The sequence below is a fragment of the Bipolaris zeicola genome (assembly GCF_000523435.1).
Source record: "Bipolaris zeicola 26-R-13 unplaced genomic scaffold scaffold_170, whole genome shotgun sequence".
NCBI lineage: Eukaryota > Fungi > Ascomycota > Dothideomycetes > Pleosporales > Pleosporaceae > Bipolaris > Bipolaris zeicola.
Genome location: NW_006912219.1, coordinates 1 through 18,369, shown reverse-complemented (window position 1 = coordinate 18,369; position 18,369 = coordinate 1). Strand labels below are relative to the sequence as shown.

The 18,369-nt window shown below is 51.7% G+C and overlaps 6 protein-coding genes across 6 annotated transcripts; 3 read left to right on the top strand and 3 right to left on the bottom strand.

Annotated features, from left to right (window-relative positions):
- Positions 1–694: 694 nt before the first annotated feature.
- COCCADRAFT_104303 (uncharacterized protein) lies at positions 695–2,264 on the top strand (the record flags this gene model as incomplete). Its single annotated transcript, XM_007717223.1, has 2 exons — positions 695–1,380; positions 1,439–2,264. The coding sequence occupies 2 exons, from the start codon at positions 695–697 to the stop codon at positions 2,262–2,264; spliced, it is 1,512 nt and encodes a 503-aa protein (XP_007715413.1).
- A 455-nt stretch (positions 2,265–2,719) lies between these two features.
- Positions 2,720–7,441, top strand: COCCADRAFT_7645 (uncharacterized protein; the record flags this gene model as incomplete). Its single annotated transcript, XM_007717216.1, has 2 exons — positions 2,720–3,535; positions 3,584–7,441. The coding sequence occupies 2 exons, from the start codon at positions 2,720–2,722 to the stop codon at positions 7,439–7,441; spliced, it is 4,674 nt and encodes a 1,557-aa protein (XP_007715406.1).
- A 1,529-nt stretch (positions 7,442–8,970) lies between these two features.
- On the bottom strand, positions 8,971–10,274 carry COCCADRAFT_104315 (uncharacterized protein; the record flags this gene model as incomplete). Its single annotated transcript, XM_007717222.1, has 2 exons — positions 8,971–9,504; positions 9,555–10,274. 2 exons carry the CDS (start codon positions 10,272–10,274, stop codon positions 8,971–8,973), a joined length of 1,254 nt encoding a protein of 417 aa, XP_007715412.1.
- A 1,390-nt stretch (positions 10,275–11,664) lies between these two features.
- On the top strand, positions 11,665–15,900 carry COCCADRAFT_39463 (uncharacterized protein; the record flags this gene model as incomplete). The annotated part of the gene is made up of 4 exons (XM_007717221.1): positions 11,665–11,683; positions 11,793–12,185; positions 12,241–12,398; positions 12,448–15,900. The coding sequence occupies 4 exons, from the start codon at positions 11,665–11,667 to the stop codon at positions 15,898–15,900; spliced, it is 4,023 nt and encodes a 1,340-aa protein (XP_007715411.1).
- A 705-nt stretch (positions 15,901–16,605) lies between these two features.
- COCCADRAFT_104340 (uncharacterized protein) lies at positions 16,606–16,917 on the bottom strand (the record flags this gene model as incomplete). The annotated part of the gene is made up of 1 exon (XM_007717220.1): positions 16,606–16,917. One exon carries the CDS (start codon positions 16,915–16,917, stop codon positions 16,606–16,608), a length of 312 nt encoding a protein of 103 aa, XP_007715410.1.
- A 1,089-nt stretch (positions 16,918–18,006) lies between these two features.
- On the bottom strand, positions 18,007–18,216 carry COCCADRAFT_104319 (uncharacterized protein; the record flags this gene model as incomplete). Its single annotated transcript, XM_007717219.1, has 1 exon — positions 18,007–18,216. The coding sequence occupies one exon, from the start codon at positions 18,214–18,216 to the stop codon at positions 18,007–18,009; it is 210 nt and encodes a 69-aa protein (XP_007715409.1).
- Positions 18,217–18,369: the final 153 nt, after the last annotated feature.

Below are 18,369 nucleotides of genomic sequence, written 5' to 3'. Positions count from 1 at the left end.
GCTGATTTTATATGCGCTTCGTTTCGGCACACAGGGCGGGTCTATTTCCGCAATATTCCCGATTCTGGGGTCACACAACGCATACATGCGGCGGATAGGTCGGTGGTCTTGTGCTACAGCAGGCTGCACGTCACTCCTTGATGCTTTCACACAGTGCATTCACCCTGTGGGTCTTTGCTGCGCATATTTCTCGGACAGCAGCACGTGCGATCGGCTGCTGGCTGGCCCTTACAACGGCTCCCGATGAAGAGGACAGAAACGCGGGGAATACTCGGCGCACTAGTGCAAGGCGGGGTCATGGAGCCGGGTTCATACGTCCTTCGGAGCCACGACACGGCTGTGTAAAGAGGATACTGAAACCATGTGATTGGCTGCCGACAAAAGCTTACAACAATATCGCCGCAGATTTGAGGTCTGACGTTTACCCGTCGCGTGTCGACATCGGAACTTGCTAACAACGAAGCCCCGCAGGCCTGCTTGACGGGGAGATTACGCCCATGGAGAGGCACGGGCGGGAAAGTATAAGGATGGCCGAGTCCACGTCCAGACCCAACCAAGAAGAGCAGTGGAATTTCTTTGTTTGCACAGCATTGCTCCACGAGTAAAGACGCCTAGGCTCAAGGTTATAAACGACTAGCGGACGGTTGTCCCTTGACCTTACACTGCTTGCGAACCCTCACTCTCGTTGGCAATAATGTTTCTAACATCACTTCTCTTAACGCCTTATACCATCCTTCTTCTGCCGGTTCTCTTCTACCTTCTCCCATACCTTCGGAACTGGCAAATCCGCGACATACCGGCGCCATTCCCGGCCGCTTGGACCAACCTCTGGCTACTTTACCAGTGCCGCCGTGGAAAGCGCTTCCTTGCCGTTCACGAAGCACACAAAAAGCTTGGAAAGCTTGTTCGCATTCAGCCTCATCATGTCAGCATTGCTGATGCAGACGCCATTACCCAAGTCTACGGCCATGGCAACGGCTTCTTGAAGAGCGAGTACTATGACGCTTTCGTATCCATTAGGAGAGGACTGTTCAACACTCGGGATCGTGCCGAGCACACCAGGAAGAGGAAGACGGTCGCTCACACTTTTTCTGCCAAAAATGTGCTCGAGTTCGAACAGTATATCCACCACAACTTGGAGGAATTGCAAAACCAGTGGGATCGCAGAGCTGATGGTGCCAAGAACAACGGAGGATGGTATAACATGGATGCACTGAACTGGTTCAACTACCTTGCCTTTGATGTCATTGGTGACTTGGCTTTTGGCCAGCCTTTTGGCATGCTGAAGAAGGGAAAAGATGAGGCTGAGGTCGCCAAGGATGGAAAGATTACATATGCACCGGCTATCGAGGTGTTGAATCGAAGGGGAGAGGTTAGCGGGTATGTTGAATCACTGGACTACGGCTTTTGGCTGATATGATGGACTGACATGACACAGAACTGTTGGAATATTCCCTGCCATCAAGCCCTATGCAAAGTACTTCCCGGACCCATTCTTCAGCAAAGGCATGAAGGCCATCGAGAATCTTGCTGGTATCGCCATCGCTCGTGTCAACGCTCGTCTTGAGAAGCCATCCGACCGTGTGGACCTACTCGCCCGCTTGATGGAGGGCCGCGATGAAACCGGCAACAAACTCGGTCGTGAAGAGCTTACAGCGGAAGCCCTTACCCAACTAATTGCCGGCTCAGACACTACTTCAAACACCTCGTGCGCTCTCCTATACCACTGCCTCAAACACCCTGAAGTTGTCAAAAAGCTACAGAAAGAGTTGGACACTGCACTTCCAGACCCAGATGCTGTCCCCTCGTATGCTCAAGTCAAGGACCTTCCATACTTGGACGCTGTGATCAAAGAGGCGATGCGCATCCACAGCACCTCGTCTCTCGGACTTCCACGCCTCATCCCCCCTGGTCCTGGCATCACAATTCTCGGTCACCACTTCCCTCAAGGTACCGTTCTCTCTGTTCCAGCCTATACGATCCATCACTCCACCGAGATCTGGGGCCCCGACGCAGACACGTTCCGTCCTGAACGCTGGGAGAACATCACAGAGAAGCAAAAGGCGGCATTCATTCCGTTCAGCTATGGTCCACGGGCTTGTGTGGGCCGGAACGTGGCTGAGATGGAGCTGGCATTGATTGTTGCGACAGTGTTTAGGCGGTATGAGTTTGAGCTTAGGCAGGGGGAGATGGAGACTAGAGAGGGTTTCTTGAGGAAGCCGTTGGGATTGGAGGTGGGAATGCGGAAGCGGGTGTTCTCGTGATCTTTGGGACTGAAAAAGAAATATGTTTCAATATAGGCATGATATTTTGATATTATTCATACAAGGCTTTTTGCTGTACGGACATAGTGATGTGATGTGATGAGGCCTAAGAAGTATTCGTGATAATGCTAGATCTATATTCTTCACTAGAAGTCTTGGTGATTAAACTGAGAGCGTTGAAGTGAAAATGGTTTACATATAAGCATATCCCAACACGTGAACTGGTGTTGGGTGGAGCTGTGACGTCGGGGAAAGTGAAAGCGCGCCAGCCTAGTGTGGATGCACGGGCCACGTATGTTAGCGTCCATCCGTCGCGATACTCTCGAACAACGCGCATGGCAGAGCCGGGCGTGCCCTCAACAACGACCGCAGCCCTCGACTCAGCGTCCCTCGCCTTCCGCCCCTCCCCAGCCCGGTCGCACACCCGGGAGCCAGGACTGCCTGCGCCGCCCACCATGGCGCCCCTCGAGCTCGCCGATGCAATGGACGACGCCTCGTCGGGCGACTCTTTTACCCTGCTGAAGCAGCAGCTCGAGCTCGACTTCAGCTTTGCACCGCGCCGGGTCAAGGGCCTGACCACGCTCGACATTCAGCCCGACCAGGCCCAGCTGCGAGACATCACCCTCAATTGCCGACAACTCCGTCCCACGAGCATCCGTATCCAAGGCGAGAAGGCCGCCTTTAGCTATTCGAATCTGCACCAGCGCCTAACTCTCTACCCCGGCACCGGCCTCGAGCAGTATCACTTCGTCAAGCAGCGCATAGTGCGACACACCTCCGGCGCCGAGGACGAGCTGGTCATCACAGTGCCTGACAAGGTCAGGATTCGGGAAGTGAAGCCCTCGGAGGCTGGCATGACGGATGATGCACCAGGCACCTTTTACGCGCCGCTGAAGCTCGAGATTGAATACGAACTAGACGATTTCCGGGACGCGCTTCACTTCGTCGGTGTCGAGGATGGAGACGCTCGCTTCCCGCATGCATATACGCGCAATTCATCTTTCCCCGGTACCGCATCTTGCCTATTTCCATGTATAGACGACGGCGAGACGAGGTGTATCTTCGAGGTCTCCATTCGCTACCCGCGCACGCTGGGCGATGCTCTCAGTAAACCCTCGCCACCGAATGCAAACCCTAATGGACCACCAGCCGATGGAGTCGACAAAGCCGATAGTGTCATGTTGGATGTGGATGATGAGCAAGCTGATTTATCCGAGGAAGAGAAGGCCATGGAAATGCAAGTCATTTGCTCCGGCACGCTGACCGATGACGTTAGTACCTTCCCCAATTTATTGCATATGTTTTGTTAACGTGTGTAGATTCTTGATCCTGCCGACCCAGCGCGAAAGACTGCGAGCTTCTCATGCGATACTCCCGTCCTCCCCCAGCACATTGGCTTTGTCATTGGACCTTTCGAACATGTCGACCTCTCCGAATACCGTGATACCCTGGATGACGAGCGCTTGGGCGAAAATGCTATCAAGGTCCACGCATTTTGCTTACCCGGCAAGGAAAACGAGGTCCGGAATAGTGCCATGATGCTCGCTCGAGCTCTCGATACCTTCACGGAGCGATTCCAGAGTTATGCGTTTGGAAATTCCTACAAACTCGCATTCGTAGACGACCTGGATTGCGATACTGCGCACACAGCCTCATTTTCAATCTGCAGCTCGCGCCTTCTCTTCCCGGAAACTGTTTGGGAGCCACTCGAGCACACGACTAGGGTGTTGGTACACGCAGTAGCCAGCCAGTGGATAGGCGTGGATGTTATCGCACACAATCTGGAAGACTACTGGATCATCGTCGGTGGCTCGTGGTTCATGGCTGAACTGTATCTCAAAGAACTCTTTGGCCGGAATGACTGGCGCTTCAGGCAAAAATTGATGGTAGACAAGGTCATCTACATGGACCGCAAGCGCCCATCGCTTCAGCAGCTTGCAGAGCACATGCAGTTAGATCCTCGTGAGGCCGAATTTATGGAGCTCAAGTCGCTTATGGTCCTCTCCATTCTACATAACCGCCTGGTAAAACAGAGTGGCAAGAACGGTGTTGACAGGTGCTTGTACCGGATGTTGTTCAATGCTCGTCAAGGAAAGTACCCCAACGGCGCAGTTACTACTGATGACTTTCTCGATATCTGCGAGAAAGTAGGCCACCAGAAGCTTGAATCGTTCTTTCAGCAGTGGATTGTAGGCGCAGGATGCCCCACATTTCACTGCGTTCCTTCGTTCAACAAGAAGAAGCAGGTGGTTCAGCTTACCATCAAACAGCTCCAGGCAGACTCATCCATCACAACAATTGAGAACGGTCTCGCGGCAGATGACTTTATGCGCGAAGCGAAACAGAAATCTCGCGACTTGCGGTCAGCAACAGGATATCCCACTTTCGTAGGCCCCATGACTATCAGGATCCACGAAGCTGACGGCACCCCTTATGAGCATATTGTCGACATCAACTCGAATAATGTCAAAGTTGAGATTCCGTACAATACCAAATACAAGCGATTAAAAAGGAATCGATTAAACAAGGAGCGTATGGCCGCCGCCGCTGGTCTCGATGCTTCCGGCGAAACGCAAGAAGACGTCACATTTTACATGTTAGGAGACCTTTTTACTTCACCCCAAGAACACGAAGAGTGGCGACTCGACGATTGGCCACCGGAAGACGAAGCCAAGCAGGAGGGAGAAGCGTATGAGTGGATCCGCATCGACGCTGACTTTGAGTGGATATGTCGGACCAATATTGAAGACATGCCGTCGTACATGTACGTCTCACAGTTGCAGCAGGACAAGGATGTTGTTGCACAAGCAGAGTCTATACAGTTTCTTGCCAACAAAGAGGGCCACCCGTTGATCTCCACTTTCCTCGTCAAGACGTTGATGGACAATCGGTATTTCCACGGTATACGGACTATGGCTGCCATGGTCCTTGCCCAGAGTGCGCTGAAGCGGACTCAGTGGGTTGGACTCTTCCACCTGAAGAAGGCTTTTCGTGAGCTGTTCTGCTTGCCAAACTCGCCAATGACTCGATCAAATGACTTTTCTGACCGTAGCATGTACCTGATACAATGCGCTATTCCTAGGGCCATTGCTAAGATCAAGGGCGAGGACGGCAGGTCACCACTAGAGGCTAAGCGTTTCTTACTGGATCTCGTGCGATACAACGACAACCGCGGAAATGATTACAGCGACGACCATTACATTGCCACATTGATGCGATGTCTGGCTGAAACCCTGACCAAGACGAATATCAGTTCCGATCTCAGCCATGAAGAATGGGCGCAGGAGCAGGACTTTACTAACAAGGCTATTGGGGAGCTTACTCGACATCAGAGGCTTGACGAATGGATCCCTACGTTCCAGAACGTGTACACGACCACTGCGCTTGACTGTGCGTTCAAGCTGGTCACAAGCCGAGTGACTCCCTTCAAACCTACAGAGTTTCTGCAGTATGCGCAACTAGGGAATGCAGACAATGTACGCTTAAAAGCGTGGGAGTGTCTCATTCGGCTGGGCATGTTCCGCAAAGATTCGGTCATGAGATTTCTGGTACATGAGATTCGGTCTGATCCTTCGCCATACTTTAGGAAGCAAATGCTACGTATCCTTGGCCTTGCCATCGGTCAGGTGGCTACCGGCGATGTTTGGGCGCCAGAAAAGGCTGCTGAAACTGCTGCAGACACGCTTGTGGTTGAGAACGAAGCGAGCAACGCCGAACGCGCATCCGCCCTTGCTCGTCAGAACCTTAACGGTGCTCTGAGAGGCTTGAAGAGCGACCTTCAGGGACACCAAACTTTGCGGTCGGTACTCGAGGAGGCACTCAAGTCCACAACTTTGTCGGTCAACGACATGTCTGAGATCCTGGACATATGCGATATGATATTTGACAACCAAAAGGTCAACAAGCTACCAGTCAAGTTGGCCCTTCCACGTTACTGGACTGTAGAGCATCTTGGAAAAGCAGTGCTGCGCTTCAAGCAGACCAAGAAATATAGGACGACTCCCAAACGGCCTTTGGTTGCCCCTCCTCCAGTCCCTGCTCCAGTTCTTCCGGTTGCTCCACCTCTTCCCTTACGAGAGCCAGTGGCTCCGGTAGCGAAGCCACCTGGCCAGCCGAAGCTGTCACTGAAGATTGGTGGGTTGCTAAAGAACAAGAGTGCATCGTCTCCACCGACAGCTGTCGACTCTATGCATGCCAAGTCGCGAAGTCAATCGATGGTGTTTTCGCCCACCGTTCGCTATTCACCATCTCCTATTTCTCAGTCCACTAGGCCATCTCCAGCGCCGCAGCCGCAGCCGCAGTCGCAGCCACAGTCGCAGTCACAGTCGCAGTCACAGTCGCAGTCACAGTCGCAGTCACAGTCGCAGTCTCAGCCATCTCAACCCTCCCAGCCTGCCGCCACTTTTGCTCCTACATCTGCCCAGCCAGATTCTCGAGCCTCTACGCCAGAGATACCATTGATGCAGCAGCCTATGAAGAAGGTGTCTACTCCAGCAGCAACACCCAAAGCAGGAACCCCAGCACCAGTACCGGCTACTGCTCCGACTGCAGCTTCAGTACCAGCACCGAAAATAGTTACCAAAACTCCGGTCCCCCCACCAAGAGTCTCCGTACCAGCTCCCAAATCGGCTTCTGTTCAATCAAAACCAGCGATCGCATCCGTCAAGATATCAAAGTCTGTATCTACACCAACCATGTCATCGCCCGTCCCCCTACCTGCCCCCAAACTCAAGATCAAGACGAAGACTGCCAATGGCTCAACTGTAACTTCCAGGCCGTCAAGCGCAGCTCCTTCACCACGTCCCAGTGCCGCCCCTTCGCCTCGACCGACCATCGTCCCGCCACCTCGCCCCAGTGCATCCGTCCCCGGTCCCGTTGCCCGACCCATCATCAAGCAAAAGAGAAGCAAAATCGTCAAACTACGCCTCGCACCCCGCCTCCTCTCACGCTTCACAGGCGACACCAAGAAACGAAAGCTTATCATTGGCAACGGCAACGGCGACAACGACCGCCCCCTCAAGCGCCAGAGCCTCGAAACGGGCGTTCGTGTGAATGGAGGCAATGACACGCCCAAGAGTGGTCTGGTCAGTGTGGAGCGGGGAGGAAGCGATCGACCGCGTCTCGTTGTCAAGATGAAGCTTGGAAAAGGCAAATTGCCTGTTGAGCGGAAATGGTAAATGAGATATGTGGGTTATGACGTATGAACGAGCTGTGTCTGTGTACTTGGAAAAGCAGATTTGTCAGGTGAAGTGATGAGGGGCGTGAGGGAGGAGAAAACATGCATTTTACGGTGTTTATTGATCTCGGGCATTCATCGGATTACTCCTACTACCTCCTCCTTCTTTTTAAAAAAAAACTCTGAAGGAAGGAGGGATGAAAGGAGGACGTTGAGAATTTTTCTTCTTCCCCCCCCCTTTTTGCAACGAAAACCAGAAGAGATGATGGGGATTACCGGAGGAAAAAAAATTTCCGTAATTGGCGGAAATGAAGGCGGGCAGATGGGATGGGACAAATGGGAATTATCGTGTTAGGCATAAACAGCATTCAGCGATGGCGTTTTTTTTTCCCTCAAACTTTCTTTTGGGGACTTGAAGGTTTTTTTAAGGTCTTCTTCTTCTTCTTCTTCTTCTTCTTCTTCTTCTTCTTCTTCTTCTCTTTTCTCTCTTCGTCTTCGTAGTCGGGATATTAGGTGGATATACCCTTTGTCTTCTTTTTCTTTTTTCTTACAAAGCCTGTGTTTTTTTCTTTCCTCTGGAGAAGAGAAGAAGAAGGAGAAGAAAATGAATAGGTTAGGAGTGGTGGGAGAAGGGAAGAATGGGAGAAGAGAAGAAACAAAATGGAACAAATGAAGTATATTATACATCTTGTGCGTTGTCTTTTGCTTGGTACTATGTTAGGCATCTTGGTGTAGTTTACAAAAAGAAGTCAAATATGGGCTAAAAGTAAAAAGAGAGAGAGAGACAGGAACGATATTAGTACTTCATGGGGAAAAAAAGAAGAGGGCACATTCTGTACCCGATTATAGTACACCAGTTGATCTAGTATTCTATTAGCCTCCACTCCAAATGTCATCATTTTGCCCCAAATTCAGTCAAAAAAAAGGAAGAGAAGCAGAGAAGAAGAAAAAAAGGCCGAGAATTCCCTCCCACGCTTCAAATTGAGAATGCATTTTCGATAAAGAATTCCTCCCTGCAATGTCCGAACCAAAAAAAAAGGGATGAGCCTTTTTTCTTTACCACGAGAGATAGTAGTAAGTACAAGAAAAAAAGGTGGGGTTGGTTGAAGAACCAGAGGAAGAAGAGAAAGGGACATTATCTTAGCGGAATTTACGCTCCCCAAAGCAATTGTTTGACGGAGAGTACGCCGGATTGAAATACGGAATCGGGCATGGGCGCTGGCTCGGGGGTAGTTGTCTTGGTTGCATCGGAAAGCACTGATGTTGCTGGAGTAGTGGCAGTGGTAGTGGTTGTTGTTGTTGTTTTCGTCGTCGTCGTCGGCTTTGGCGAGTCCTGCATCGTAGTAGCGGAAACAGCAGCATCCGATGCGCTGTTTTCTTCTTCCTCTGCAGTCATCATCTTGAGGCATTTAGCCTCCGGTAGAACGGCCTTGCTTTCCGGGCTCGTGGATATACGTTTCCTCTTTTGGTTGGTAAATCCGGGTGGACGGCCTCTCTTTTTTGGCGCTGCGAAGAACATACTTAGTTGGTTTAGACGGGAGAGGATGATTTGACGGTCTCACCATTCGTCTTAGCTGGGTCTGTTGGTGCAGCATCAGGATCGCTCTTTACCGTATCCTGTGGAGGGCCGTCTTTGGCGGCGGTAGCAACTGTGACGTTTTCGCTTTCCGTGTCTTCGGTTACACCAGGTGAGGCACTAGAATCAACTGGCTTCAATGCATCTTCCGCTGTCTCAATGACCTTGCCGCACACCAAACATGATATATCAACGTCCCATTGTCTTGTCTTGTCCTCTGATGTGGGGTTTTCTGTAATTGTAAGGCGAGTCTTGCCAGCGTCGGAGGCGCTTAGTTTAGCGTCAAAGCTAGGCTTTGCAGCCAAGTCATCACTGTTTGCTTTTGCACGCTTACTGGGCCGGCCCCTCTTCTTGTGTTTCTCGCATATGTCCCGGATTGCTTGCTGCTCAAGACAATGGGCATGGAGCCAGTCTGAACAATGGGGACACTGGACCAGAAGCTCGTCAGGGTTGATTGGCTGCTTGTCGATGCAATACTTGTTCAGTGCCTGCCAGGCTGTCAGTAAACAATGACGCATACAGGCAACGATACCCTTACGCTGAATGGATTGCTCTTTTTGGTGACGTCGTAGCTCTGCCTGAAGAACAACTGGTCTGCTGGCAGCGGTAGGCTATCTGGATCGTCGTTCCAGTGCACCACGTCGGCAAGAGACTGGACGGTCAGAGGTTCGATAATGTCCATGTGATTGCTGACAATGATTTCACTAGCGCCATGGTGCGGCTGGCGGCCGCCGGGTAGGTCTTCTGGGCGATATGCCCAAAAGACTCTGAGGAATACGTGAGAGGAATCGCCGGCCCGAATCTCGAGGATTTTGGCTAGCCAACCCTCTACGGCATGAGGCGGATTGGCACCATCTGAATCTTCGCCGTTTTTGACAAAGACTAATTGGTTTACTTGGAACTCTTCGCTGTTGATGGTGAACTTTCGGTAGCGAGTAGTGCTCTCCCAGTGCAGCGCAGGCGAGATTTTGACGTGAACGGTGCTGAGCTTAGTTTCAGGAAAAGGATTCTGCTGTACAATGTTGGCATCCAAGGGCGCATCTTGGCCCGGATACTTTGGTGTTTTGACCTCTGCGCCTGTCTTGTTGTTCTTGCTAGCGACGGGCTTCTTGTAAGGCTTGGTGTTTGCAGCGGTGATGGTGAAGCCTTTGAAATCATCAATGGTGGACCAATCGACTTTTTGCCTTTTGGAGACGGGGGCTTTGTCGCCATGTATGTGGGCTGCATGGCCATGGATAGCTTTGCGTTTGCGGGCCATGGTGGGGGTTGCGACGGGAGTATAGCGCAGGCAGAAAGGGTATTGGGGGTGATGAAGGATGGTTAGGCGGCGGCTGGGCTAGCTGTAGTGTGCAGATCCAAGGCGCGCAAGACGTGCAATGACAGGGAAACCAGGCGTCGAGCTAATTAGTTGGAGACAGAAGCGATGGCAGAAGTGGAAAGGGTTCGGTAGCAAAGAGTGAACAGACGCGTTATGATAAAAGTGGATCACCCGACGCGTTATCGGCCGCCGGGCAGAACCAAAGCAACGGGTCGCCAGCAGACGTGACAGGTCACGTGTCGGGCGGCTGGGCCAGCCAGCGGAGAGCGGAGAGTCGGGCTGCGTGGCCTGCGGTGATCCATGGGTAGTAAGCCGGCTGCAGGTGCTTGCATAGTATAGTTTATATGTACTTACTTACAGTAGTAGTAAGTAGGTAAGTAGCAGAATTGGGGACGAGGGTCATGTCGGACGCAGACGGGGGGGGGGGGGAGGATGCTGGGCATGTGATCAGCCCATGGAAGTGCCAGGGAAAATAATACCCCGGATTCCATTCTTGCATTGCGTGTGCACCTGCAGCGCGAGGGATGGCCAAAAAAACAAAAACACTACCAAGGCCGTACCAAGGCCAGGCTGCACTGCCACAACATCATCATAGTCACCATCACCACCGAACAAGATGACATCGGTGCCGACTGCCCGAGCACAAGTGGGCAGCGGCCTTTTTAGTCTAGCACGGGCGTCCGAATGCGCTTCAATACGGCTCTAGGCCAATGAATAAGCGTGCTGTGACCACTGTCGTCCTCGGACCAAGCGCTGCATTAGGAGGCTGGCAGCCCGTCGCCGCCAAGCGCGCCCGTCGAGGGAGTTGTGTGTTCAAGAGGCTGTAGAGCGTCGAGTTGGGCAGGACCATGGGAATGTCGTGGTATGCACTTGGTCATGATGGCATACCTTTGATGGCGCCGCATTGGGTCCATGTTGAACACGACGGCCTACTCTTTCGCCGATCGTTTGAACCCTTCCGCGTCATAGCCTGCGCCATCCCTGCCATGCGCCCAGAAATTCCTCCACAAGTCTAACATGACCGCGCTGCTCCGGTATGCACCACATACATCTACCGCTCTTTTACTCCCTCTAGCCCCGATAATCTCTCCTCCCCATCCTTTTGTCTCCCGTATCCCCTCACCTCCTCCCGTCGCTCGTTCCCCCCCCCCAAAGATCGCCTCTGTCCCTGCTGTCGACGCCCCTTGAGCGAGCCGTGTCCTTTGTGGCTGGCGCGACTGGTCCAGTACCATCGACACCGCACGCGCTGCTCCAAAGCACCTGCATTATTCATCAGCGACCCATCCGTCCCTCTGCTTCAAGTCCCTAGACCCTCTCGTTCGTCGCTGCCATGGGTCGTCCCAAGAGAGGTAAATATTGCGCCCCGCTGCAACTCTTTTGCCCTGCGCTTCATCATGCCCCTGTCGTCGCCTTTGGAACAAACAGTTGCTAACGTTGCGCCACGCTCGCCCCCTACAGTCCTCTCTTTCATGTCACAATGGGGTGGCCTACCAAATACCCTGCATAAAAACCCTCCCTCTGCTGGTCCCTCTCCAGGCTCCACGTCCCCCGCTGCTCCACCTTCACCCGCAATGAGACAGCAAGGACCCTCGCCAAATCTCACCCACTCCGCTACCGCCCTCGAAAGCTACAACAATGACCGCCCACCTTCTCGAACCACTGGGCGCGAGCGTAGTGACTCGCGAGCCTCTGTACGCCCTATGTCCATGATTCAGACATACCAGCCACCTGTCATGGAGGTGAGCCAGGATACGTTACCTGAGCTACAGCGCATCTTCATGTTTCTCAACAGCCATTCCAACAAGCTGTACCAGGAGGGCTACTTTCTCAAGTTTCATGACACCGATTCTCGTACGTCGATCCACCACGTCACGCATCCTTGGCCTGTGATACTGACAGCATGTAGGCGGCCGTCCCCCTCCAGACCGAAAGTGGCAAGAGTACTTTGTCCAACTTGTGGGCACCATTCTCTCGCTATGGGATGCGAGTGCGCTCGATCAAGCAGGCGGCGAGGGTGAGGTGATACCAACGTTTATCAATCTTACCGACGCCGCGATTCACATGGTAATTCCCTGCCTGACCTCGCCATGCATGCCATCACTAACTTGGCTAGATTCCTTCCATGACGCTCAAAGATGGCAAGAAACTCGACAATATCCTCAGTGTGTCAACAGCTGCCAGCAACAAGTACCTCTTCCATTTTGACTCGTACCACGCCCTAACACAATGGACTGCTGGTATCCGCCTGGCCATGTTCGAACACACCACTCTCTCCGAGGCATACACAGGCGCATTGATTGCAGGCAAGGGCAAGTCACTCAACAACATCCGTGTCATACTAGACCGACAGTGCGCAAAGTACGAAGACTGGGTCCGCGTTCGCTTCGGAGCTGGCACTCCTTGGCGCCGCTGCTGGTGTGTCGTATCTCCACCGGACGAAAAGGAGTGGATGAAGCTACAGAAGATGCATAAGAAGGGCAGTTCTTACGAGCGACCACCAGTTCTCAAAGGCGATATCAAATTCTACGACACCAAAAAAGTCACCAAGAGAACAAAAGCCATTGCCACGGTCAAGGATGCATATTCGTGCTATGCCATTTACCCGCAATCGAAACCGCTCATTGACCAATCCACCCTAGTCAAGATTGAGGGCAAGATTACTGTTCACTCGAACCCAGAGAGCACAACAGAAGGATTTGTTTTTGTTTTGCCAGAAACGAGGCCCGCCATTTCAGGTTTCGAAATCATGCTTCAGTTTCTCTTCCCCGTTTTTGACACGTTCGCTTTGTACGGACGGCCCAAGAAGCTAATCGCCGATGTTCTTGACACTCGAGGATTGATGTTTGCCATGCCTTCAGATCGACGATACGGATACTTGGAAATGTGGGACGTCGTGGGCTTGATTAACACACCAGGCAGTGACAAATGGTCGGAGCGTCAGTGGAGAAAACAGTTGAAGGATCTTACCTCGACACGTATGAACACTCTGGGTTCTGACGCTGGTTCCGTGTACAATCGAGCTAGCCGCAGAAACACCGTGGGTCGTGCCGGTTTCACTCCTCGTGGCTTACGTTTCGAGGATCACGGCTCGGTCCGCTCCAGCCCATCTACGCGCCAGTCATCACCTAGTAGGAAGACACTCCAGGATCTTGAAGTGCAACCACCGCGTCGGGTCGGAACTGCACCAGCTGCAGACCCATTTGGTACCCCGCGTCATCAACGCTCCGTATCCGAGCAAGTCAATGGTCACAGCCAAACGACATCATCAAGGTTTGTGCCGGATCAAGCATCGATTGAAGACGAAAACCCGCCAACGCCCCCTGAACATCGTATATTCAACGTGACTCCACCAGCCGGAGCTGTACAGCCATATGACAGTTCGGATTACGATGAGAGTCCTTCGAGAGAACCACATGATCTGCCGCCGCCTCCTGCAGACTTGGCCGCTCCTCCTCAAGGCAACGTCGATCTACCCCCAACTCAGGAGCATGCCGCCAACCAGAGGCCGCCCATCCGGCCCAACATTCCCATGGCAAAGCCGAACCCAGCTGTTGATTCCGCTACACTTCAGCAAATGGCTGATGCCGTGCATGCACCATTGCAACCAGGCTTGGCTTACTCCAGCGGTGTCGCGGCTTGGAGAGGCCAGGAGAGCATTCAAAGCAGGCGAAGCGGCGATTACGCTGACCAAGGACAGATGATGTCTCTCGACGTCACCTCAAGACCACCTCCGACAAATCAGAACTCGATCAACCGTTTGTCCACTATTCCTGCATCGCCTTATGTTGAGCATTCGGAGTTTGTCGATCCTCCAAATACGTACCAGCCAGTTGCCCCGCCCGTCCCAGAGCATAGTGAGTTACCTCAGCAGCCACAAAGCCAAGAGCTTCCTTTCCGCCCACACCCGGAAAATGGCAGCATCACACGCAAGCCACTGCCAGGTCCGTCTCCCCTCGCCTCGCAAGAGGATGACACTCTATCGACCAATAGCTCAAGACTCGACAGTTTACAACACGACGTAGTCGACCTCGAAGCACTCGATGCTCTCAACATGGCCCAGGCAACTTTGGCCCGTCGACTCAGCGCATCAAGCAGCCGTTACGAAGATGATGCCGCATCTACGTCAACACCGGACTATGCTAGCATTGTTGAAGAGGAACCACAGCCTCCCCCACGCCGACTTCCTCAAAGACGTGAGGACCGCCCCAGAAGCGGCGTGTTGACAATCGTTGGAGACCCCAACGTGAAGGCTCCTGTAGAACAAGACCCGCATGGATACAAGTCTATACTAGACCCTGCCCAAACACCAGCTGAGGTACCCAACATTGACTTTGGACCAACCTATGCTCTAGATTTCAATGAAAAACGCCCGGGTACTAGCGGAACGATGACACAAGTGCTGCACGACGGCGGTGCCTCACGATCCAAGGAAAACCTTGCGACAACTCCAAATGAGCACAGGAGGACTTCATACATTTCTGCAGGTAGTTCGCCTCACTTGCCTTTGCATGTGCGCAGTGGCTCCGACTCCTCAAAGATTCAAGATTCACGGCAGGTACCCTGGCAACCAGCCGCGCCCCAAACCCATCAGTCAGATAAACAAAAGTTGGATCCTCAGGATTGGGTAATGCACCGCGCGTCTATGCAGCAGCCTAAGATGTATGGGCACGGGAGGAGCAAGTCGCACACGCCTCCACCTTTTGTTCGCACACCTTCCGGGGATTGGAGTCAAGTTCAGCGATCTCCGTACGAATCCTCAGGAATGGTCCGCCCACCTAGTCGTCCACTAAGCTGCGGGGTAGACACACTGCTCGAGCAACGACCCACAACATTGTCAGCTCGCGAACAAGAACAGGTGGCGCGCATGACAAACACGCCCCTTCTTGACCTCTCGCAGAATTCCAAGAAGTCGCAGCAAAAGGAACCCCCTACAGGGTTGACCGGGCTCATTGACAACCGCGAAAAGGAGAGGGCCGCGTCAAAAATCAATCGCCACAGTTATTCGGCAGCTATGCAAGTCGAGATTGATAGGCGTACCCTGCAGAACCAGCAACGACAAATCATGGAAGCCCAACAGCGTCAACAAATGATGATGCAACAACACATGCAACAGCAGTATGCCATGGCGCAAAGTACGTATGCCCCAAGCATGATGGGAACGCCAAGCGGCATGGCAGCACCAAGTGTGATGGGCACCCCTAGTGTGATGGGCACCCCCAGCGTCCTGGGCATGCCCACAGGTCCCGGCACACCATCCGGCGCATCTGTCATGGGCTACTCCACACCAAACCAGATGCATCCAATGTACCAACAGCAGCAACAATATTTCCCACAGCAGGCGTCGACACCATATATGCAGGTTCCTGGTGCTTGGACCACACCAACGGGGCAAATGCCACAAGGACAATACTTTCCTCAACAGCCTATGCAAGGCTATAGCAACGTGAGCCAGCAGCAGCAACAACAGCAACAGGCACCGACACAAGCATATGGTGCGAGCTTTGATCAGGCACAAGAGGCAGCGAGACACTCTTACCATCAGCAGCAAGCTCATTTGCGACGATGAACGGACCCACAGCCGTGAGAGCAATTGCTAAATTTCGAGATCGGGTTTAATTTGTAATATTCCGATTGGATAGATGGGAGTCAATCCTTGTACATGTTTCCTTTTGTATCTTTTTCCTTTGTTCAGTTTGGTGCATGGCATGCCTTGACGGCCTCGGTGCATCTAGAAGTTTTGGTTTTGGGTCTGGATAAAAACATTTTTTTGCATGGTTGGCTCCAGACATTGGGATGGAGTTGAGTTTAGGGTTTTCTAGACTACATTTTTTTTCTTCTTTTCTTTTTTTCCTAGCGTGCTTGGTAGTGGAGGTTGAATACATGCATAATTGCCTTTTTGGTATTAACCTCTATCCTATGACGTAATGATGCATCTTCTTGTGATTTCTTTTGTAGTGGTTTGGCGTATTCTTGTCGTATAGTAACAAAAGAATTATTGAGAGACATCGCTCTCGGAACTTGTTCAGCATCTTTAAAAAAAACGATATTTGACTTGGGAAAATAAAGAATGCGCTCCAAGGCAGAGTCGCAATATCATTCATCTCTAGTGATCCCGCAGATCCGTAAAGATCGGGAACCTCGGTTGCGGGGCAAAAAAAAAATACTTGACCCCTCTCTTTCTCTCTCTCTCTTCCCCTCATCCCAAAGAGGAGAAAAAAGACACTGGCAGCTAGCTAGCTAGCTACCTACCACCCCCGCCTTTCCACAAGCCTTAGCCAGTCGCAATAACCGGTCCATGCACCAAAATCGCCTTCTCATTACTAAAATTTGGCACATCCTCCATAATCTCTTTAGTACCCGCATCTTTAATCGCGGCCTGAAAGCCCTCGTAGCTCTCCCACTCGAGCACCGAGACGAACGCGTAGGGGCTGTCGGCGTTGAGCTCGGTTACTTTGTAGCCTTTGAGGCCGTGCTTGGTCCAGTGCTTGGAGGCCAGGGGCATGTGGGTTGAGAGGTAGTAGTCTGCGTTGAAGGTTGAGGTTGGGGTTTTGGGGTAGAGGACTAGGACTGTTGCTGGGGCCATGGTTGGTTCGGTCGTGGGTGTTTTTTTGGGGGTTGTTGTTGTATATGGTTTTATTATTGACGGGGTAAATGATGTTGTTTGCAAGTAGGTGTGCGATGAAGGTTTCTTTTATATATGTGGGTATCGGGTTTTTTTAGTTACCTCGGTTTTCTCCACTTTTTTTGGTCTTTGTCGAGGTGAAAGCCCCCCCACCCGCGAACCCCGCTCCCGATCTTTTGCGGATGTTGTGGCACGTTGTGAGAATGGGCCTTGAGTGGGTGCAGGCAGCGGATATGCGGTGGACCGAAATATCCGGATAACAAATGCCATTATTAATGTACAATGACAAAGCTACGGCGCTATAAATACTAAACAGTGTACGGCTTGGCTATTTCTGAGTAAGGAACTAGATTGTGGTGTACTTTTAAGAACTCTGGATGTTTTAGGGAACTTGTAATGCCCTTTGTAGTGATTTTAACAGTGATCTGGGCTGACGTTGGACATGATTCTTATCCGGCTGTTTTGATCCACCAATTCGCAGAATTGCGTGTTGGTCCACTTTGGGATGGGTAGGTATGTTTGTGTGAATTATCGATGTGATGTATGTACTGATTTTCTTGAGCAGCTAGTCTCGTTGGTGTAACGGTGAGAACTGAGCGTTAACACGATTTGATGGCGTGGAACCTTTAGGAAAAACAGCTGACACAATGCTGCACCAGCTGTAAGATTGTCTCGAAAGGGAAAAAGGAACATTTCAATATCTCCTTGTTAGGAGTCATGGAGAAGAGGTGTACCATGCATGTTTGAAGCAGTGCCACTGCTGTCAAGGCTTCATCATTAGCTCTACTACGGATTAGATTGGAACAATCCATACGAAGGCCAAAAGCTTATTTCAAGAAGTGTAAATTAATTGGAGACATATGACTGCTACTAATCTACAGTGTATTACAAATAAAGCTGTTGTAGGTTGCCCGTCTCATAAGTCAGTATTGTAAACAATCGTTTACCCTTCACATGCGCGAATCCCAACTCGACCGCTATTGATTAACAAAGTCGACGAGAGATCTTGCAACCGGCACCGTGCAAAGCTACTCCCGCCACTGCTCTGGTTTAAACAATCCGTTGATACGAGTACAAACCTATCCTAGCGTGGCCTCCACACTTTTCATTTGCGTTACCAACGCAAGACGAGGTGCATTCAGCCTCTGGGGCCAATTTTCCTGCACGTCTGAGACTATTTCCGCAAAAGCACATTTTACCCGCCTCAAGACCAAAGTATGCGTAGTGCTGACAGATGGTTCTGCATCTTGTCATCGTCATAGTATTGTTATTATTCCATTATAGTCCTGTATCAGCCGTTGGCTATGTAGGACTTTGGCCAAAGGCCGTTCTATCTGACTAGTTACAATTTGGTACGTTATGCTGTATTGCGTGACTATGGTGCTTCGGCCTTTGTCTAGTTAAGCTAGTGCT